Here is a 25,171-nt window from a genome sequence, read left to right on the forward strand (position 1 = left end):
TTTGTTAAGATTCATGGACAACGGGACAGCATTATCGACAATAAACACAAGTTGTTTTAGTCTTATCCATGTACACAATGTCTGGTCTATTGTGCACTATCGTTCTATCTGACGGTTCCAGTAGATCTTGTAATCACCTCTTTCAATAATAGATTCCAGATTGTGTGTGTGTATGTGTGTGTGTGTGTGTGTGTGTGTGTGTGTGTGTGTGTGTGTGTGTGTGTGTGTGTGTGTGTACAAGCCGGTTGGAAGCTGTTGGGAGCCCCAACCGCGACAGTCGTGGTGAAGGCGGTGGGACGGTCGTACGCGGATCTTCTACGGATAGGAAGGGATACCGTGACACCGGGAGAGGCCAACATTCTGTCGGCACATAGTGACCAGGGAGAGGACCTCCATATAAGAGTCCAGGACACAGGTGACGTAGCTGTCAAGTGGAGACAACAAATACTGGAAAAGGTGGAAGAGGTTGCAGTCACAGATGGTAGGTGCGTTCGACGTGTCCATCTGTTTATAACAGTCGTTCACCTCGGAGAAGGAATTGATACGTGAAATGAGGTAGACTGCTAGGAATTCGGTCACAATTGATGTTCTCTCCCTGCGGCCATCGTATGGGAAAACCAAGGTGGCGACGGTGGGGGTCGCGCCCACCGTTGGCAGGAACTGCTCTGCCAACAGAGCAGTAATAAGGTTGGCCAAATTCGTGTTGGGCGGGTGTCTTGTTGGGTCTCGAGAGGCCCGCCGAGGAACGATGCTATCGGTGCTGGAGCATAGGGCACATAGGGCACCGGGCATAGTACCTGCCCGGGGCAGCGGCCCCGAAAAAAGCCGGCATTGTTTTAATTGTGGGGTTGAAGGGCATCTCCGTAAAGACTGTCCAACGTAAGCTAAATGTTTACTATGCAATTCCAGTGAACATTCACTTATGGGGCCGTGGCTGTAGAGGCAGCTAAAAAAAATAAGTTGTGGTGTGTCTAGGGTTGGGACAGCCCCGTCCAGGAGAGGTGGGCCGCTTAGGTGTCCCATTCTCGGTGATTGGACGGGAACTCGCTTTTGTCTTCAGAATAGGGAGTAAAATAATACTGGAGTCCCAGTGGAGGATCCCTTTGGGATCCCTTATTAGAAGCCTAGCGTACAAAATAAAGATCGAATCTCGGCTATCTTGGGAGAACATTAGATCCCGACTAGGTAGTTTGAAGCAATGGCACCCCCTGGAGCTGTGTAAATGTTTCGTTACTGGTTATTCTCCAGGGGGGGATAAAAAAAAGAAAAAAAGCGTGTATATGTATAAGGCTGACAATATATTATTATTATTTTCATCCAATCTGGGTGTTGTATGGCAAATTCTTTAACAGTTAACATCTATATTTCAAGAATAACTGTTACAAGCTACGATTTAAATCAACGTCACCTAATATTTCCTTGCTTAGATTATTATATTTTTTTTAAAGCACTCTTACGTGCGAAATAAAATTAATTGCTAGACATCGATATAAATAATATATGTCGCCACGTTATATAATATATTATAAAATATATAATATATAAATAAAATTAATCGCTAAAAAATATTACTTCTGAAACTGATTTCAGCTAACGTTACATTCTTGAACGTACGAAATTTTAACCTTCATTGTTTTTTCTTCATTATTTCTTAATTCCTTACTGTGATACAAATATTCACAATTTTAAAGTATCTGTTAAAAGTAAGTGATAATTCTTACGGTAGTGATAAACATTCTTATTATTTATTTTATTAGTTAATTACTATTTCAGTGGGAAATAACTATCTTGATAAATAAAAATTAATGATTTGTTAATTTCATCAGTAAGAAAATTTCATTTAGTAATAAAAACCATTCATTAATTGTATCACGGGCATGGTGATATTTGAAAATATTAACGTTATATTAATAATATTTACCATTAGCATAATCTATGTAGCTTACAGTTATCTGAATTGAACTCGCCGATGACTTGTTTTCTTAACAGCAATCAATAACAAATGTTAAGTGATTGTTACAGTTTCCTCTCGTAGTTTTAATGAATAGTTATTTTAAAAGATACTTTCAAGTGTAACATTTATTATTCTAATTTTATTGCCGTCACTACTATTAGTTACAGTTTTTTATAGAAAGTAAAATTGTAAAAATACTATTTATAATTCAAATAATTGAATAAAAATTGTTGGGAATAGATTGATCAAGTGGAATATATAGTATTATTTATTTATTAGTTATTATAAGGGAAATTAAAAGAGGCGCCCTTCACTAAAGTTATGTTGTTTTTTTCTTGAATTTCATTGAATTCATAACTAAAATACTATTTTATAGCACCCTATTTACTGTTTAGTTATCATTTATCGTGTCTAGATTTTGTATACATAAACAAACTACTTAAACTGTTCTATTTATATGAACTTTAATACATGTAGAGTGCTTATCTCGATAATAAATACCTACTTGTTTAATTAAATCTATTACAAATAATATACTAATTTGTTTAATTACCTGTATTACGGTACCTCTGAAGTGCACTCTCCAGTGAGTCTGGACTCTGAGCAAGTGTTGAAGTGAATGTTGTTTCCAAAGTAGAACTTGTTAACGTACCCAGTTTTGCTCTACATCGAATATTCAAAGCCTGATTACTTCCTTCGAAATGTTGATCCTCTGCTATAAATTGTAGAGTAGATCTCCGTGAAGATAGTTTGCCTGGGCCAGGAACTTCTTTATCAGATACATCCCATGAATCCACCTGTTTAACAATATTATTGAATTTGTATACATGAATCGTGTAAATTTTATTTTTTTAATAAATACAGTAATTGGAAAGATTTTTATTTGTATTAGTCTCTCTCATAGTGCCACACAGAACATTATGAATACCTAGGACATTGAATAATCTTGACTATTTTTCCGATTTTTGTAAATTCCTTAACTCGTTCAAGCAACTCAGTCAACTGTGGTGTGAAAATATAACACAAAATCAACATACGATCTACTTCTTTTTGTCTAAATCCCATTAATTAGCTATAATAATATCATTGCTTTCGATCAAGAAGTTTTCCACAAAACATACTAATAATACTATATATTTATTCATATATTTGTCGCAGCATAATTAACGCCTACTACACTTTAATTTCCTTTTTTTGATTGATGAAATAATTCATTAATTTACAACACAACTTGGAATATTATCGTGTGAAAAAATTCCACCTGACCGGGTTCGAACCCGAGGTTTCCGTATGAAAGACCGAGACGCTACTACTTCGCTACAGAAATTGGCACTTTTTTATCGTAGTAATAATTTGAGGCTGGAAATCAAATCTGGGAATACTGAATTATAAGCCAATAACGTATTTTAAAATTCTTTTTTTAAATACTTTAAATTTGGAAGAAATTATTTATAAAAGATTTTACGTAGGCGATGACAGTTGGTATACAATCAGAATTATTGACTTAGTAGCCAGTTTTGCTATGGTGTGTTTATGTGATATTTATGTCAGTTTAGTAGTTTTACCAACCATTGTTTCACTAAAGTGAAACACCTACGATCAGTTACGATTTTGATTGAAACAGCTATATTAATGTGACTTTAATTTGACAAATTCGTCAGTACGGGAGCACAATTCAGTTATGATTAATATATTCATAGACGGAGAATATCTATCTTAAGCCAGTTTAATACTTTGACGTTTCTTACACATTTACCAATCTTTTTCTTTTCTTATTTTTAATTTAATCATAGATGTCTACTCTTTTTCAATTTAAAATATAATATTTAATTGATGTTTAGTTTTATATTTTTATGGACTTTTCTGAAAGAAAGTTCGGTATTATTTTCGGTTCCACAGTGGAATTGGGCGGTTCAAATGGATTTTCTTTTTGTTTTGGGGTATGAGGAGTACGAAAATAAATAAATGTAATTCCTTTAATAAATATAGTTCTTCCGAGACATTCATAACTTATTCTACTAGTGAAAATAATGGAAAAAGTACATGTAAAAAAATTTCCTAAAGTGCGAGTGTCAGCTAGTGAAAGATTTCCCTCGGATTTCAGCTAGTCCGGTGAAATGAGGTCGTACTGAAATTTTTAGGACGTTAATTAAAGACCAGAATAAGTGGTTTATTATATTTATCGATCTGAGAAATCGAATAAAATAGGTCTAGGAACAGTATCTGAAGTACTTTATGAGAAATCTGGAATGAACACCAATAAATAGGGAGAAAAACTATACTTTTTATGTTTGAAGTACAATAACTTTGTTAAATGGGTCATAAACACATAAAACTTTCAAACAAAACTTGTAGAGATTTTAATTCTGAAAAGATTTCTGTAAGATAAACTGAATAAACAAAGATAAGTTAGGAAAATTCGAATTTTATTTAGAAGCAGTCGCTCTAGACCAAAGTACATTGTACGTACCAATTTATAGTAAATGTTCAAAAATGAGCCCGTCATTTTCAACACTTTTTTGGTACGCTTCTGTACAGATTTTTTGTTCTTTTTTAATCTTTAGGGTTGTCCTTAAGTTTCTCAGCCGCTTCCATAATGCGTAGATTTAATTCCTCATAAGAATGTATTTTTGTACTGTATACAATATTTTTCATCCATCCCCAGATGCAAAAATCTAAAGTTGGTAGATCAGGCGATCTTGGTTGCCAGGAATGTGATCCTCCACGACCGACCCATTTCTCAAAGAAATTATGATTTAAGTGAGTGTATTCTTCTGTATGAGTAATCTTCTTGAAGATAATGCATGTAGACCTCAGCATTTAAGCGGCCAGGTACTATGAACGGTCGAAACTGCTGATTGTGAACCATACATTGATCTAAATCAGTGTTGAAAATTGCCTTCCACCGTTTCATGAGGATTTACATCTGTTCGTGTGTGCTCGTTACATAAGTTCTTGACACCCTATGGAGTGAAATTTAAACAAAATACACTTATAGAGTTATCGATTTGTATTACACCAGTTGCAGAACTCCAAGCGAAGTGGACCGTCTCCTAGCTGTTTATGACAAAGATAAAACTTGATTTGTTTAAGATTTCTCCAAACCATCAAATGCGGAACTCCGATCCGTTTAGAAAGACGTCATTTGCGGTCGCCTGGACTGCTCTGAACGGCATTAATAATAATTTCATCATTAACAGCATCATGATGGATAGATCGTTCATAGCTGGTACGCATATTACGTAGTGAACCTGTTTCCCGAAGATTGTGAAAAGTCGCGTTAATTGTTTTGGGAAAACATAATGTACTTGTATATTCTACTGCAGCAGCTGTAGAATTACACATACCCAAAATGAATATCACCATATTCCTCTGTTATAAATAAGTATGGCATTACTTCAATGGCATACCGATCACGTTCAAACTAAAATTCACAGAAAATCTTCGCTAACGACACCACATTCATAGTACTCGATATACTTAATGTACCTTAAAGAATGATTTAAAGACTAATACAGTATTGCACATTGATGATAAACTGTTTTTATCTTATTGCCAGCCTTGAAACAATCATTTTTCAAATAAATTTTTCTATATCTGTCATTAAAAAAAAAAATATTATATGAGTAATTTTTATTTTACAATTGTTGCGTAATTTCCAGTTTTTTTTTTTAAATTTATTATTACCAATTTTAAACAGTAAATTTTATTCTTAGAAATTTTTCATATCACCAAAACAATATTTGGTTTTTGTTTACTTTAAATTAGTACTTTATTGCCAAATGTAGTAATGTACTGTTTCTAAATAAAATTCGAATTTTATAATTTTTCATGATTTTATTCATTATTATTATTAGTTTTATTCACCATTTTTTTCAAAATTAAATTCTCTACAAGTTTTGTTTAAAATTTTTGTGTTATATGTCAAACTTAAAAAACAGGGTTTTTAGTCTAATTTATTGCTGTTTACTCTAGATTTCTCAAAAACTACTGCAGATTCGATTCTGCAGTGACTTATTTATTTGATTTTTCAGGTCAATACCTATAGAAAAAAATCACTAAAAATCGCTAATTTTTCTCCTGAACTAAAAAAAAATTTCAGACCGAATTTAATTCACCGGGTAGTTGACATCCCAGCAAAATCTTTCACTATCTGTAACTCGCAAAAGAAGCAGTTTAGGATATATGTTTATATAACCCTTTTCCATTATAGGTTATAATGGTCCAGGCAGAACTTGGTAATACAACCTATATATATATATATATATATATATATATATATATAGGACTATGTATAAAATCTATAGTTCAAGATCTCCAAAATTGCAAGATCAATTTCGTTGAAATTTAGATATGCTGTAGTAGAGTACGTGAAGTTGAGCATGTGAAAATTTGATAAAGATTGATCGAGTCGTTCTTGAGTAACGCTCAACTTAAAATCGACAACAGACAACATAACACAATTTGAGGTTATTTGACTGTGTAGTAGTGTATTTTTCATATGAACTTATGCAGTGAGTCACACTGGTGAGTTAAAACTTGATCCTTGTGTGTTGAATTTACTCGTTAATTGAAAGTATGTTGTGCGTTGGACTCTGAAAATCAGTTATTTTCTTTTTGTGAAATTGTGAAGGCGTCGGAAACGAAAAGGTTTGGTTTTATTACTTCTTGCACACAACTGCTATCGTTTTTATTTTATATTTTTTTGTTAATAAAATAATCAATTAGAGGTAAATAACAAGTAAATCTGCAAAAAAATAATAATTTACATTTTTTTTCTAAATTTTTGTTTTCTTATTCTTAAATAATAAATATAGATTTTTATTTTGAATTAGCGGTACTGTAATATTATTTTGATTAATAATTATTTTTATTTTACTAATTTAATGAAAATATTGACGCTAATATTAAGAGTAGTTACACTGGCAAACTTATTAGAAAAAAATAGCCTTTTAAATTTAATTTTATCAATAATAACAATAAAATAATGTTAACAATATTAATCAAATTATCATCAAATGATATATTTACATCAAAAACGCTAAAAATAAATAATCAGATCACTAAGATTATTCTTATGTAATCTTATTAAATTAACCTACTCGTTAGAATCGACTGAGTAAATATCAAAATGGTTGGATGCAACACACTAATTTTATACATATTGCACACGATCTTATATTTGTTTGTGATGTTCTCCTCAAATTCTTTCAGGTAAAAAAATAAATATCTGAGGAAGTAATTTAAATTCACCAGTGTATTTCCCCACAACTAAACTAAAACCACAAAATTTTTATCTACAGTATACCGTACACCGTATACTTTAAATTTATCAAATGTTTTATTGCATCAGATTTTTTTTTTATTAACTGAATCATTTTCAAGCAGGAAGATTTTTTTACTGATCAAAACTTTACAAAACCACTCCATTTGAATGAATAATATATTATTCTCTAACAACGAAATTTTTAGCACACAATTCATTGTGGATAAAAAATTAAAGGAATTCTGTACTGTTCAATTAAATGATCGAGTGAAAAGTACACTTACTGTACATTATAATGTTTTTAATTTATTCAGTAAAATACGTTACACTTTTTTGTGTATTGTGTTTTTTTTTTGTTTTTTTTTAATCAGGATGAATTTCAGAATTAATACTAGTTTTACCTAAAATCTGTGCTGGATATTTGTGAAATTTTGAATATCTAGATAACAACATGCCTCTTAAATTAAATTGAGCAATTCTTAATTATGATATTTTGTAAGCAAAGTAAGAAATTGTAATTTTATTTTAAAAAAAGCTGACAATTCAGTTATAGGACTTTCCCGTCACACGGTTTTTTTCTGATGCACGGCTTACGCACACATAATTTAATTTAAAATATTTATCATTTTATTTAAATATAATATTTTTTATTTCTTTAATTCAATTATTCTTAGTAAACCGCGCGCGAGCATAATGTATTTAATTTCCACAATAGTTACCAAGTTAAACGGACGATCGAGTTCAAAACTCAGCGAGACGAGTTACTTTTTAATGCTTTAAAACTTTAAAACTACAACAACTGTACGTCAGTGCTACATTAGCGCTTCTTGTAGTGACAGGAGGTACTACTGATGCAGTATACCTACTTAACCACAAGATTAAAGCATTTTTTTGGGGATGGGGTGCGATTTTACAAAAAAAAATATTTATTGGCAAAATTTTTTTTAGGCGAAATATCGAGATGCTGAGACCTTGACATACAACCTCACCACTTGACCTTTTAAATTAAAAATTTAATGGCATCCATGCCCCGTACATATAAGTAATATGACCAAGTTTGGTCAAAATCGATCCAGTAGTTCTGGAGATGTAAGGTGATTCAGAGGTAAAACCGAATTCATACACATACGTGCATACGATCATCCGGAAAATTTCCATCCATTTTTTTTTGTTTAGCTTAAATGTCAAAACGTCAAGATCCGGTGAAAATTGCATATGCCCAAATTGGACCGATTACAATAGTTTCCCTTCTTCATCTATTGCTCTGCTATAATGCTAGCTGGGAAAGTAAAAATCATGTAATTTAACCAATTGAAAAACTGATAAACAATTTCTCCTAAATCATTTCTACTATGCTGATCTCCATTTCGGAGTGATAGCATCTCGGCGGCTTTTTATCTGGAGGTCCCGGGTTTGAATCCCAGTCAAGTATGGCGTTTTCACGCATTATAAGATTCATTTATCATCCATCGGTTACTGAAAGGGGGCGTAAGCTTGTTGTTACTGTATAAATTAATAGATTATATTACAAAGTTTTTTCTTATCTTTTAATTTTAAATACCATTTATTTAAAATTCTTATCTGATAAAAAATCTTATATGATAAAAGTATGCCTGGAATCGAATCTTAGGAAAAATTTACCCAGCAGAAAAATATGTTTTCATTCAACTGTCCGTGCATCTAAGAATTAAAATATTGTTTTTATTTTTTTTTTCGAAAAAAATTATAAAGATATTTAATTATTATTGATTTATTTACTAACCGGCCTTCCGTTGATTTCCCATGAGAGTGTAGGACTTGGATATGATGGTGCTACGCTACAGTTAGCTGTAATAGTTTGACCAACGGAATATTTTTCGGCAACATCTGTGATTACTGGACCCCATTCTGGATAAGCTGAAAAAAAAAATTTATCTTGTTAATAGATTACATTAAATTTCTTATATAATCAGTAGTTTAGTAATAATATTTATTTTTTTATAATAAATTTACTAAAATAAAATAATGAGTTACCCTTTGCACAATCTGAGTTTGAAGCTTAGTGTTGATACATTCTCGTTCAATATTTTATCATTAATTGTTGGGTTTTAATTATCAGTATATTCCATATTGGTGAACCACATGTACAATATCACTTCACAAACCAACTGAATAAAACTGAATCAGAAATATTGGTCGTTTATCTATTCAACGAATGTTCGTGATTTCGATTTACGTATGTATATTGTACATGTATGTGTGTTGGTATTTCACACCAGTTATATTTTTAATAATTTTAGATATTATATTAGATATTTTTATTATAATTTATAATATAATGAAGAGTTTATATTTATGATTAAATAGTTCTGTCATTAATTTATTGAATAAAAAGTTATTTGGTGAAATATATAGTTTTCAATAAAAGTTAAAATAGTCTCAGACATTTAAGTATTAATTTATACTTAAGCAATACTATTATGTCCACCTTTTGAATTGGAGAAGACGTGAAAAGATTTTTATTTTTACTTCCTTGTACGAAGTAAAGGAAGTATTGCAATAGAAAAAATTTAGGTTTCTAAATTTCAACGGAAATATCCATTTTGACTAGTTTCGGCGTAACGTCTGTACGTACGTACGTATCTCAAGTAACTACAAACGATTAGCCGTATGATGTTGAAATTTAGGATTTAGAACTGTTGTAACTTCTATTTGTGCACCTCTCTTTATGATTGTAAACGGCTGGACCAAAAGTGTCTAAAACAGCCCTAAATCTAAAAACTTTGGATTTTCGACTTTTTCTTAACTGCAGTAATAAGCTCTCATTGAGAGCTTTTCAACGATATATCATAAGTGGTACTTATTTTCATTAGTTCCAGAGTTATAGCCAAAAAAATGTTTAATTAATGAAATATGGGAAGACATCCCAATGGGAAGACACATCGGTTCGAATCAGAATTCAAATCTTTTTTTTTAATTTATTTTTTTTTAAATTAAATATGTTGATTTATTAATAATTATTAACTCGTGATTATAAAAAAAAATTACAATAAATAAAATTCAGTCATAATTTTTTAAAAATATGAAAGTAATCACAAGTTATTATTGAAATAAAATTTTATGTACTTTTAAAAACGTGTGTATGTAATTTAATAGGCATTATTATTTTGTTTTTCTGAATTCCTTTATTACTTACGGTCAGCTTCTGTAATGAAGCTAGCTATAAGCAAGTCGTATCATTGACCATCACGTTTAAGAGGACCACCCAATGATAATCCTCGAGTAATGCAAAAGCAATAGCATACCATAACTAACATACAATAGTGTTAACATAAATAATATAACATTTGATAGCGTCTTTGAATGTCCATTCGAATGTCCAATCAACATTAACATTAAAACAACAAAATAAATAACAACTTTATATAGAACAGCCAAGAAACAATAAACTTGAACACCAAACTGCCAAACCATAAACCATAAGCTGCCCGTTATTATCATAACGGGCTATTAACAAGATCAAGCACATGTTCAACTTCCTCTCGAACGTAAGGAATGCCATTTCTTACCACAACCGCAGTACCCCCATGTGCCTTTCCATCAGTGTGGTTAGTTGTGAATACTGAACAGCCCCTAATTTTCAAATAGTTCCTATCAATAAAATGAGTTACCCAAAATCAGTACGACAATTACCAGCACGCAGAAGATCAACGTCTCCAGTTTCTCCCGATTTTTTTTCTCCGATATTTTGTCTCTAAATATTTTTATCAACATTATAGTACCACTGGAAAAAGCAGCTACGTCGATTGCAATAAGATTTATTTTAATCGTATTAATAGGAAAAATGTTAAGCTCGAATAAACATAAAAAATATATACAGGTCGATACATAAACTTCCTTATTTGAACTCGGTTAAAAATTTATAAACAACAAATTTTAGTTGAAGAATTCTAATAAAATGTAATCAGAAAGAATTAAAACGGTAAATAGTAACGATAAATTAAGTACAATAGTTTTTAGTAGTAATAAAAAACCAAAAACGGTAATATAAATATTTTTGCAACGGTATAAAAATTAAAAAAAAAATTTAAATATAAGAAAAAATCGATTGAAGTAAATCTGAATTTAATTTTCGGATTTTCAAAATTAAATTTTTCCAGAATTCCAAATTATTCCAAAATAAATTTTTCTGAATCATGTATATACAGTTTTAACTACATATAGATAATATATTTATTTTATCATCAAAAACCTTGTTGTATTTTTTATACTTTTTCTAAATTTTTCTCAGTCACTACTGGAAGTTTCTCTAACGAAGAGCCTCGGAAGCTCATGCAGTTAATACTTAACAGTTTAACGTTGATATTTTTAGAAAGTCATCAAATTTATGTTAATTTATTTTCAAATTTATTTGTAATGTTGTAAATCTGTTATCAAAAATGTTCTAAACATAAATAAAAGTTAATTTTAACTCATCCAAAATATATCTAAGCTTTAAAGCTTCTTAGTTTTTATCAAAAGCAATAACACCTTTTTTAGAATAAACAAAATCAAAAAACACATCAACAAATCAACTGATTTAGCAAAGAAGATTTGTTGATTACGGCAATCAAGAAATCCTACTAGAATTAAAATTTTATTAAGGATTAAAATACAATTAAATGTAAGGACTATGTATATTTTATTTATTCTATGTACAGAAAAATGTTTAGGGTATCCGTACACGTATTTTATCTATTAAAACGATAATATATAGGCCAGATAGGATGTAATCAACATAGATTACTAATAAGGAAATTTAACCAACTTAATGAGACGAATAATTCACAATGTTAATACTCTTAAAAAATCATGAATTTAAAAAAAAAATGTGCATATATAAATGTGCAAACATAAACGAACAAAAATTTATAAATTACGTCTACATTAAATGAATTTTAAGAAGAATTTAGAGTAAAAGCCTAATATTTGCACTGTACAACTTTCAGTAGAGATAAGATTGCTTGGAGAGAGAGAGAGAATTAAACAGCAAGAGGGGAAGAACAAAAGAAGTAGGATATTCAGGACAACGAATTTAGTTTCACAATTAAGTAAATTATAATTTATGTAAATTTTTTAACTGTCAAGATTGTCAGAGAGGAGAGTTAATTCAATATTAACTGTACGCGCACGCACTGAATTATTATTATTATTATTTCTATTATAGTAATTACAATTACAATAGTCATCCTGTCCAGTCTATTAAAAAATAAAATAAATAACAATAAAAGAAATAAATTAGGAAATTAAATAAAATGAATTATAAAATGCAGTTTATAAAAATAATAATTATTTATTAAAGCCCACATTACTTTATTAACCATCAATTAAATAAAATATTATAAATTATTAAACTTATGATTAAAATTTTAAAAATTAATTTCATTCTTGTTAAAAAAAACATACGAGATAAAATAAGGATTTTATACAACTGTTTTTTTTTTTTTCATAACTTATTAAACAAAAAGTATATGAAATTTTGTTTCTATAACTTGTAACTAATGTGAATGTTGGGTAAAGTTAAAAAAAAAACACACAGCTAGTATTTGCCAAAAGAAATTGGACTTTAATGAAAACAAATTAATATATGTTATAATTATCATAACCTTAAAAACTACTTAATATATCAGCTGAAATCAGCGTCTGAACAATGATAGTTAAATGAAAAAATACATGAATATACGCTTCTAAATACAGATTTTGACCATATACATTTTTGACGAAGCCTGAAAGAGAACATGAAACACCTTAATTTTAATTATAACTTTAGAAAAATATAACATCAAGAAACATAGTATGTCTGAAAAACTATTGCATTGCTGACAAATGCTGTGATATTGAAAAATTAGGAACGAACAAATGTCATTAACTTAGAAAAATCAATTACAGTAAATCTTAATTGGCACTGGCCTTTCCTGATTTATGAACCACAAACTTAACATTAAATAATGTAAAAATGTAATTCTAGTTTGACGTAGAAAAGGACACGATTATATTACAGTACAAAAGAGTTAATTACAATATAATCACACTGAACTTAATTGAGCACATGAAATAGGTTGCAGCTGAACAATGACAGCCTTCTGTAAGTAACCTGTCGTGACTGTACTAAAGTGAAATTGAAACTTGAACGGCATAGGTATGATGAACTGAATGTTCCACAAATTTGAATGATAACATAGTGGTTTAACGTAATAAGTAATGAAAAACTGAACTTGCCTGTAGCACACAAATATTAGCCAGAGATGAACTCGTAACAACAAGTAAAGATGAATACCTATGTAATCCTGGGCGTAGTCCGCACGGTGTATCAGGAATACAGAGGTGTGATGTGGTTTGGTGGTAGCATGATGCGTAGAATCTCAGATGTGTAGTGATGAGTTTGAGATTCTGCTTGAGTGAGGAATGTTACCACAAAGTTTGCAGGAGAGTATTGCCCTAGGCGACTGCACTGGTGAGATGCTGGATTTACTCTGCCGAAAAGATGGCGAAAGAAAACGGGGGTAACCAGATCCAGGTAGTGGACAGGAGAGTGTGTGTATGCATTAGTAAGAGGACGAAAAAATAACGGGTGTATGAAAAGGGTAGTCAGAAATAACTCGATAGAAGAATGGACGCGGTCGCTAAGGATGACGGTGGGAGGGTCGAACACAAGAACAATAATAGAGACAGGTGGACTTTACAGACCCAGAAATACGAAACAAAGTGAGATTTAAACATTCCTTGTAACAAAAGAACGGGACCCACCCTAGCTTGGAATTCGTAGTTAATAACGGAAAACTTTATGCCAGAATGGCGTAAACAGTGAATATTTTTAAAAAGTCATCAATTTTTTTTAAAATCTGTTGTAAAATTGTTATCGATAGTTTTCTAAACATAAATAAAACTCAAATTTTAATCCATTCAATGTATATCTAAGGTTTAGAGCTTTTTTGTTTAAATCAAAAGCAATGGATTTTTTTTTAGAATTAATTAAACTAATGAAAAGTTACATCAAAAAATCTAATTTTATTTTAAGGTATTCTGTTTCAGTTTATTATATAAAACATATATTATACAAAAAAACATACATATTTTAAAAAAATGGAGAAATTAAAAAAAATATAATAATTTACCCTCGTAATGTTATTTCCACTTTTTTTTCTCTAGTGAAAGAAGATTATAAACATTTTCAAATAAATTATTTTAAAATTAAAGAGTTGGGAAGTTTTTGGAACCCCTACGTTTAATAAAGGTTTTTAGTAAAACGTTTAGCGCTTCCTTTTTTTTGAGGTTTACATATTGTTTTTACTCTATAAGACCATATTTAAAAAAAGAATAATGAAGCAAACAAAATAATTAAGTTGACGTTTGACACAGAATAAAATAAATTTTGAAAATTAAACTTTTAGAGGATATGAATATTTATATTTGTATCAATTATATTATTATTTTTTCATAAGCTACGAATAAAATAAAGGAAAAAGTAAAAGTCAAACACCCATAGAGATATATTATGATTCTTCAAATTCCTTTTAAATATTCAACCTATGTGGGTTTGTCCTATCTGGCATCATAGCTCTAGAACTATGCTGAAAGAGATAAGTATGGTAATCAGTCAAAAATGGGGTATGGGTTTTTTTCACTTCTTGACGATTCATGACCAGGGACCAAGAGAACAAGAAGAAATAGCGGTTAATTTTCATATTATGTATGTACGTGTGCTGCAATGTTTAATGACTTTTGATCGGATAAACCAATTTTGATGAAATCTGGCAGAGTAAATGGTGTATTTTTTTGGTAAAAATGTGCGGTCAATATTTCCAGGGTGTAGAGTAAATAGTTTTTTTTTGTGGTCAATTTTCTCAAAATTTTTGAAAATATATCTCCACTTTATATTGAGTTTAGAACATGCGTACATGCTTATCTTAGCAATCTTTTTTTTAATTTCCCCCAAATTTTTCTCTTCCAAAAATATCTAAAAAAGCTATCTTTTTAGATATTACATATGTTTATCCGATTTATTTTTTCTATGTCTTTCTTCACATATTAGCAGTGAAATTGAATCAATAAGAATACTTCGAGGACAATATTGAAATTAGGAGTGGCGATATTTAAAAATATCGATTTTTTGAATTTTTAAAAGTTTTTTTGTTTTCTTTAAACCTTTAATAATAATATTATTATAAAATTTCATCATAATTCACTCCCCACCAACAAAAAATAAATCTTAGGTAACTTTTTATGGCTGTACGTTTTTCAGTGAAAATTTTATTTGTTCTTTCATTTAATATAGTAAACGTAGAAAAAACTATTTTTGGGGTTGGGAGGCAGAAAAAGTTAAAAGTGATCGAATTTTTCAATTTTTTAAACTTCTTTTTTGTTTATTAAAACATAAAATGATAATTTAACAATTAAACTTCATCATAAAATAACCCTCCCTAGAAATATAAACTTTAGGAACGTTTTTCATACATCGATGAAATTTTATTGTATTATTATTATAATGTTGTCTTGCGGAACCAGGCCAGGTCAGTGAGGTCTTTTAGGCAATTTGTGACGCCGGTTGGTTCCACCGTGTCTCCGATTGAGCGGTGTACCAGTGTTGCAGTGGAGTTCCAGGATAAGCTAAGCTTTTGGGAAGATGAGGCAACCTTCGTTAAAAATTTGAGAGGGTTACGTGGCGAAGGATCATTGTCCTTGGTGTGATGCTCACTTTCATGATTTTAAAATTATTGTTGTTTTTTTTAAGAATTATTGCTTATAACTTGTTTTATTTGGAATGTATTAGTAATGTTATCTTTTTGTTTTTGTATGTTTCATCTATATGTTTTTATTATCACTCCGTAGCTACCGTTTTTAAAGTTCTAATTATTTTTTGTATTTGACTGCATAATTGTTATTATTATTATTATTGTGTTTTGAATATTGTATTTTTAATTTATATGTGGGTTGTTGACTTGTGGCTGTTCTTTTGTGACTTTATGTGATATTGTGCGGCATACAAAGGTTTTGTGACTGTTCTGTTGCACAAACAAGGCAAATAAAAAAAATAAAAAAATAAAAAAAAAATTATTATTATTATTATTATTATTATTATTATTATCATTATTAGTTTTATTGTTATAATAAGTTTAAATAAACCAAAAAAGTTTTAAATACTAGTAAAAATTTTTAAAAATCGATGTTTTTATTTTTTTTTAAATCGATATTTTTATTTTTACTTTGATCAGTTCCCAAATCCTCAATATTGTCCCCAAATTATGTTTTACAGTTCATTTGCACTATTACTATGCCTGGAAGACTTAAGAAAATCTATTAAAAATATGAAAAAATAATGTTTTTTTTTAGATTTTTGGTGAACAAGGGTATTTTGAAGCAAAACTTTTTTTTTAATGATAAAATATGCATGCAGGAATGTACTGAGCATAATATAAAGTGGGGTTATGTTTATAAAATTTAAAAAAAGTTGATCTAAAAAATTATTTATCCCACCCTGGTTAAAACTGATCTCAAACTTTCACCAACAAATTGCCCCATATACACGCAGTCTGTGTAAAAATTGCATCAAAATCGATTTATCCAGTCAAAAGTTATTAAGCAACAAAGATGCCAACACAAGTATATAAGAATATTACCTTTTATTTTTTTTTTTTTTGGCCCCTGAGGTTCTCTGGATCATAAAATATCAATAAAATCCAAACAACCATATCCCATGACTTTAAATTTTTTTTTAAATCTATGTTTTTATTGAGAAAAATATATTATTTTATATCAAATTAACAAACCCGACAAAATACAGATTATATTTGTTCCTGCAATTGACACACTTACACTATTTCAACCATATTGCTTGACAATACAATGAACATCATTACTCTGAGAGAAATGTAACTAGTGCTACTTACATTTTTAGATGGTTATCATGCGTCAAACAAATAGGAAATATTAAGCTAGATGCTGTACACAAGTGATTAACGTATACCGTTCTATGAGAAACAATATATTACATACTTCCTCTTAGTCAGGAAATGTGAATATGCATTATTACCAGTGTTATTATTGCGTATTTATCATAATTTTTCCATCTAATTTTCTTAAATTTTTGTTTGAAAATACTTAAGTATTATAATTACACTAAGGAACACGTAATGATCTAACATCAAGAATCAGCTTTATGATTACAATGAAATAAATTTCAAAAAATTCCTTCGAATCGTCAATTTATGTTTTGTTTAAAAAAATCATTTAATAACTTAAAGTAGAAAAAAGTTACAACTGTTTACCAAAGGAACTTCTTTAACAAAATAAAAAAGAATATCTCAAATTGGTTCATTTAGTAAGAAGAATAAGGTTTAAAAATTCATTAAAAAAATACTTTGGGGTTGAATTTAAAAACGGCTGTTTAATTGAAGTCGCTTAAAGTACAAGTAAACTGGTTTAATACCAGTTTATAAGCTTAAAATAAAAATTATCCAGTGTACCAATGATACTATTATTTATCTATGATGGATAATAAGTTTTTAAGTAACACAGATACATAGAGTATAAAATTCCTAAAAGTTATTTTTTTTTAATATGATAAAACTAACTCCAATAAATTCGTTTTGGAATGCAATATATATATATATACTTGTATCTCCTATGTATACACTGATGAACAAATCTGCTGTTGAATCTATAACGAATTCTGACACTAGGGAGATCGTGTTAATTAGCTTAGGCAATCTCTAGAGAAATTTTATTCGAAAACCTTTTCCAGTTTTGTTAATTTATTTCATATTCTCATTTGTGTATTTTTATTATAAACTAAATTTAACTTGAAATAATAACTATTATTATTAATAATAATTAGTAGACTAATAACAAAAGTTTTAATAATTAATTACTTGTTTATTATTATTATTATTTTTCCCTTGAGTTATATTTAGTCTTTATAATTACTATAGAAATATTTAATTAATATTTGTAATACTGAACTACAACATTGATTTTCATATTCCTCACTGTATGTTAATAAATAATTCATTTGAATATCTATGTATTATAAACTTTGGAACATTGTATGTTTTTGTTTTAATGACGAAGGACAAATTATAGATTCAGAAAATATTAAATTTAATGTTTCTAATAGGACTCAGTTTGTATAATATTATTCTTCATTGGAAAAAAATGTACCTACGTTTAGTTAGTATTTGAGTTATGAGAGAATAAATACAGAGTGTATCACGAAGTTCTACCAGAACGTTTATAACCTATTATACTCGTGAAAGTAATGGAAGAAGTTCATAGAAACATATGTCCTAAAATGCTTCGTTTACGTTTATGGCATATGAAATATTTCACTCGGATTTCAGCTACTAGTAAAAAACTATATTATTGAAATTTTTAGATTGTTAATGAAGGAGCAGAATTCATGATATCTTATGGTTTTTGACCTGAATAAAATAGGTCCCAAAACCGTATCTGCAGTAGTTTTTGAGAAATCTGGAGTGAAAACAAAAAAATTGGAATAAAAAACCAACTGTTTTATGTTTTACGTACAATAACTTTGTTAAATGTTAATTGTGCAGCTGGTGAAATACAAATAAACAATTTTACAAGTACGTTTTGTTTTCTAACGAGCCATATTTCAGTCGAAATTTCGTGAACAATTTACGTATTAAACATACATGGGCATAAATAAATTCTCATGAAACGCTGAAAAGCAATTTTTAACACCGATTTAGCGTCATTGTATGGTTGCGGCCTTCTTCGCAATCAGCTGTTTGGACCATTCATATTATCTTGGCTCTTAAATGCTGAGGTCTACTTACACTTTCTTCAAGAAGAATTGCCGCAGCTGCTTGAAGATATTCCTCTAGCATTGAGACGCAAAGTATACTTCCTGTACGATGGCGTGGTTCCCCATTCCTCTTGTATCATTTCCATTACTTAAATCATGATTTCCCTGAGAAATGGATCGGTTGGGTGGTCAACATTCCTAGCCATCAATATCACCTGAGATAAAACCTACAGATTTTTACGTCCGGGGATGGATGAAAAAGTTTTTATACAAAAGAAAAATACATTCGTGAGGAATCAATTGTTCACATTATAGATGCGACTGAGCGAGTTAAGGACAGCCCTCCAGAACTAAAAAGAGCAACAAAAGCTGTACAGAAGCGTGTCAAAAAATATTTTGAATGTGGCGGACATATTTTTGAACATTTTTTACAAACTGATACAAATAAGGTACTTTGATCTACTGCAATTTCTAAATTAAACTCGAATTTTTCTAACTTGTCTTTGTTTTATTCAACTTATCTTACATCATTTTGTTCAGAATTAAATTCTCTACAAGTTTTATTTAAATGTTTTATGTGTTTATTATAAACTTTAATAATGTTATTTTACGTCAAACATAAAAAAATTGGGTCTTTTACCCCAATTTATTGGTTTTACTCAAGATTTCTCAAAGCTACTGCAATAACGATTCTGGGGTCAATTTCAATCAATTTTTCAGATCAAAAAGCATACGTATTCAGTAATTCTGCCCTTTACTTAACGGCCTAGAAATTTCAGTACGACTTCATTTCACCGGGGTAGCTAAAATCCGAGCGAAATTTTCACTTGCCGTAACTCGCAATTGAAGCGTTTTAGAACATATGTTTATATGATCATTTTTCATTATTTTCACAAATAGAATAGGTTATAAAAGTTCCGGGAGAACTTCATGATACACTCTGTATATGGTGATAAAATAGTCAGTAACATTTTAATAGTAAAAAATAAAATATTTTTGAAACAATCAAATAAATGAGACATAGATGTGGGCCTCTATCTTAATTTACACAAATTATGTGATTTAATACAAGAAAGGATGATAAAAATGATCACTAAGACTCTTAAAGGAAACAAAAACAAATCGTTATAGAGATTAGAATTCACAAAGCTGATAATAATTGAAAATATAGAATATAGTTTGTGTTCAATCATGATATTATATAAACTTGTTTTTTATAGCCGCTTTTTTCTCCTTGAAGAAGAACATGTTGTTCTATCTCAGTATTATTAAAATATTAAACGAGTAAACATTAAACTTTTAACTTAAATTATACAAACGTAAAGTTAACTTTAATAAATTGTTCTAGTGTTTTTAATAATGACCAAAAAATTAAAATCTAGAATTACAGAGTAATCTTCAAGAATAATTAAAACATAAAAATGTAATAAATAAACTACAAATTATTCTTAAAACTTTTATTTACTTTCCTTTTGAGTAACCGGCACCGTATAATACAAGAAATTAGCCGAGCAATTAAATGTAAGGCAAGAATGGGTGTATGACGACTATTTTGTAATCACCAGTAATTTGACTAGTTTGATTGTAATTCGTATTCATTATATTATTTCCTTCAATCTTAAACAACTTAAGTCTTCAATTGATTGTTTTACGTATTCAAATTTTTCTTATATTTATCATATTTTATTCTCTAACTTTTCAGTTAGTCTAAATTGAGAAGCCTGGATATCAGGATATAGTTCACTAACGTGTTAATCGATTTTTATTAATTCCAAAATTGTAATCTCTCTTTGCATTTTTATGTACAAATATGTTACTTTTAAAAAAATATTAACGTTATCTCTATTCATAAAATATTAACAATTTCAAACAAGTTTATAAAATTGTTTTTTTGTTACAGAGTACTATAGTACGAGAAAAATTGACAACGTAAAAGCGTTTTACGCCCTAAAAAAACAAGTTGCAATTAGTTCAGTTTTTTTCTACGCCACCCCTAGCTCATGATCTCAAAGGAGGAAACGAGGTTGGAGGCCGTTAAAAGCTCTTCGTATGTCTTCATTATGAGTAACTGTCTCTACTTAGAGACGATGGATTCTCAAGGTAATTACTGAAAGACTCGTTTTTAATAGATTTATGTAGCGTTTAAATCTGTGAGCAGCCCTCTTCAGGCATGTCTTATCTTCAGGCCTCCTGTAAAATTGACATCGTCTTCTAAGCCTTCTTTTCGCAGCAATATCTCTCTCTTTATCATCTCTTTTAGTTAGCCCACTTCATCCTTCTCCTCATTTTTAATTTGGACTGTCGAACGCCAGACAGATTTCCACACGACTGAAGTCAAGATTTACATCGTGACAACGATGTCACCGAAACATTTCCGTGGAGCAGAAACTATTAGTCTTTTTATTAGAGTATGGCAGAGCACATAAATATGTGCTCTGCCATCAGGATGATTTGTATTGTTGACTCTCGAAAACGAAAAAAATTACGTTCTGTAAGTGCGTCTCTGTAAGCAAGGCAACATCCAATGATTCGGCAGTATTAAAACTTCAGAAATCTAGGCATCAGCAGATTTTAGTGATAACTTTGGTAAGAATCCCTATTAGGTTACCTGTTTGATGGACCAGAAACTCAATGTTAGAAGTCAATACTGTTCATAATACTATGGACACCATGCTCAACATCCGCATCATAAGACCATCGACGAGCACTGAAACAAGCGTTCGGATCCTGGTGTTTTTCCTACCCAATGACGTGAAATCATTATTATCCAAACCGAAGGAAGCATTCCGTTTGTCCTGAATTCCGATTGGAGTGGCAATCTTTATAGCCGGTGATACAAGCCTCTGCTTTCTGTCCATGATTTCCTTGTTTACTCTCCAACCCCTGTAGTTAACAGGGTGATTGGCAGAGCGCACAAACTGATGGAGTGTTTCTATCTTTATAACAATTTGCAATCCTACGCACCACAGCACATTTAACGCATCTAAAAGCCCACATACAGTTGTTCTTCGTGTACCCCTACTACTGACAGCATGTACACTGGACCAAACCAGATCTTCTCGGCGTTTCGTAGGTTCCCCCACATTTGGCGGTGTATTTCAGATTAAAGACTTCTTTGTTGTTATCCTTGGGCTCAATCTTGACAAAAAACGTGGAACAAGAATTTCTTTGTAGTCAAATACCTGGCATTAATTATACTTCAAACTGCGTGGCCGTGTTTCATAAGCTCTCCTTTAATCGGAACGGAGTAATATAAGTTCCTTTGTATAACTGGAAAGTCTCTTTCATTCTTTTTAGTAAGGATAGGACCGATCAGATTGTGCTCACATATCAAATCAACTATCCGCTTGTAGAAGTTGTTCAAACCTTTCGAGGTATGGACAGTTGTTTAGAGCTTTCCAGTTGTTTAGGGCTGAATACTCTTATAGTGTAATTACAGTTTTTAACCACCATTTAAATTAACTCATATAGTTGGATAAAATCGATGATGCACATGTTATCTAAAGCCAAAAGTAAGAAAAACAATTTTAATTTTCTTATGTAGAGCCTTTCGTCTTCGAATAATAAAATATTAGAACGAACATAATATAAATAAAATATTATTTGATTAAATAAATATTGAAGAGGTTTCCTTATAGTTTTAAGGCACAGTTACAAAATTTCCATCGGTAACTTAAATGAATCCTCTATATATATATAAAATCACCACGGTAAATTCTTAAAGAAAAATTTCCTCGTAATCTGAAAGACAGTTGTTTAAAATTTTTGATAATTTAAAAATTTTTTCTTATATTTTTTTATCACATATTATAATTGAATTTTTTTTTTATATGCACACATCGAATTATAACATATTCTGAGAAATCCCTAACCTGATACTAGTAATAATAATTATACAAAATACACTAGTAGGAAATAATAATAAAAATTATACGAAGCTTTATAGAGTAAAATAACACGCATCATTAAAACGTACCCATTTTAAAATGTAGAATGTGATTTAATTTAAAAGAAGATTTAATTAACATCCGTATTCCTACGCTATGTATTTTCCTTTATTTAGATCGTAATAAAGTTTATCTTCCTCTTTTTACATTAGGAATAGTTACTGGGCTGATCTCATCTTGCATAGGCTTAAAGCTGTGTTTTAACCTATATTAAAAGCGTGTTCTTTATTTACATTATTCACTCGAGTGTAATTACTGTTTCAATTCATTGTTTCTATAGTAAGAATTCTCAGTACTAACTATATTTATCGTTTTACTACGTGCCTAATTAATTTTCTGCCTATGTTTTATGTTGTCCATTAAGTAAAGTATAAATAAATTTGTAATTTTAACTGGTACAAATATAACAGTAGCGTAATCAGAAATCTCAGAGCACTCCTAACAGTAACGTCTGCGTATCCAGTTGATGAAGAGGGAATACAGACACTGTTTGAATATATCTTTGAGTTATTATGAATAAAGTGCCCGGCAGCCAAGAATGTCCATGGTTTCGATAGATTGCATTGCTTAAGCTTATAACATATTTTCATAATTTTACAAGTGAATAACATTGTTACATGTACATACTGAATATTTATTACTTAATTTTTTATTTATATACATTTATTTAAATCTAATCAGAATTCTCCAACGTTGACAAGTTTTTGATTATTATTTATTATGTGACGTAAATAAGTAGAATTAGCAGAATATTTATATATATATTATTATTTAAAATTTGTATTCAGGATAGTTTTTCAACAGTTTTACAACAGCAGTCAGATTTTTTTGTGCTATCCTCATCACTTTGTAAAACCCGTTGCTTAATAAGTTTACTTCCTTCCTCTAAAAACTTTTTTTCTAAGGAAAATATAACCATTTAACCTTATAAAAGTTAACTTAAATAATACTAAGTTAAAAGTTGTTAAAAAAAATACCTTTAAATAATCTTTTCTTATAGAAAATATTTAAGGCATAATTTTTATCAATTAGAATCCCCCCAAAAATTTAACCATTTGAAAATTGATCCTAATTCTGTTAGATAAAGAATTGTTTTACTGATCTTTATGATTGGTTGAAGATTTTTTATTTTATCTTTATTTTTCTTTATCCATTCTCTCTTAGAGGGGTTTCTTAAATAATGGTGGCATTGTGAATTCAGGATTACAGTAATATAGATTTTGTGTAACCAAATTTAAGATTTCTAATGTAAAGAATAGATTTTTTGATTTTTTATTCTTATTCAAAAAATAAATCTCTTATTTTTTATTTTTTTGTTAATTTTTATCTGTCAATTAATATTAAGTACTATTTCTTCCTTTTATTTTGTTTGAATCTTAAACTAACGGTTTCACGCGGCATCACATTCGTACTTTTCATCTAGTTTGAGCTCTTCGACGGTCGTTTGATCTTCAGTTTCGGCATCTTTGGATGCTGCTTGAAGTTCAGCTTGTGGGTTTTTCTGTAGTCTATCACTGAGCGAGTGAGACCGACAATGAGGTGAGAAGGAGGTAGCAGATGAAATTGTGACTAACTCACAACAAACAGTTGTGTTTTTCAACTTTGATTGTTAATAACTTTATTAATAATTAGCCGGCCTAATTGAATTTTATAGAACATTTTATGGGATTTCAGAAAATTACTTTTACTTTCATCAATTTCTTCACCATTTTTGAGATATTTGCGAAAAATTTGAAAGCAGCAAGTTAAAATCTTTCTTAAGGGATTGAAAAAGAAGGTGGGAGTAGTTTTTCAAAATAGAATGAAAATTACAAATTTCCTTTTCTTTAAAACAATTAGTTTACAAAATTTCATCACGATCGGAAGAAAATTATAAATTTCAATAAAAGACAAACAGCTACAGAGACATTCTTCTTTATATTAATATATATATACTTCTCGTAAATAAACTTTACTTCTCGTAAACTCGTATAAAGCTAAATAGAAGATTTGTTTAATTATTTTCTTCTATATACTTACCTTTCGAATCTGTTAATGATGGCCGTTTAATATTTACGAGAACTGCCCAAAAAAATTTAGATTTTAAGTAAAATTTCTTTTAACATTTTTAGAGCATGAATTTAATTTCCATATTACAATCGTTCAAAAAAGCTGTTTATTTGTACTAAATCCATTAAAAAAGCTATACCTTTATATTTCATTCTTATTTTTACTTTCTCTTT

The 25,171-nt window shown here is 29.7% G+C and overlaps 1 protein-coding gene across 1 annotated transcript in view; it reads right to left on the reverse strand.

Annotated features, from left to right (window-relative positions):
- Positions 1-25,171, reverse strand: part of LOC142327515 (uncharacterized) — a 156,420-nt gene that overhangs the window by 15,440 nt on the left and 115,809 nt on the right. The window contains exons 4-5 of the mRNA XM_075370641.1: positions 8,983-9,116; positions 2,508-2,751 (exon numbers count right to left, since the gene is read on the reverse strand). Coding sequence (XP_075226756.1) covers positions 2,508-2,751; positions 8,983-9,116 — 378 coding nt within the window. The remainder of the gene's footprint in view (positions 1-2,507; positions 2,752-8,982; positions 9,117-25,171) is intronic.

Source organism: Lycorma delicatula, chromosome 7 (genome assembly GCF_047948215.1).
Source record: "Lycorma delicatula isolate Av1 chromosome 7, ASM4794821v1, whole genome shotgun sequence".
Classification (NCBI taxonomy): domain Eukaryota; kingdom Metazoa; phylum Arthropoda; class Insecta; order Hemiptera; family Fulgoridae; genus Lycorma; species Lycorma delicatula.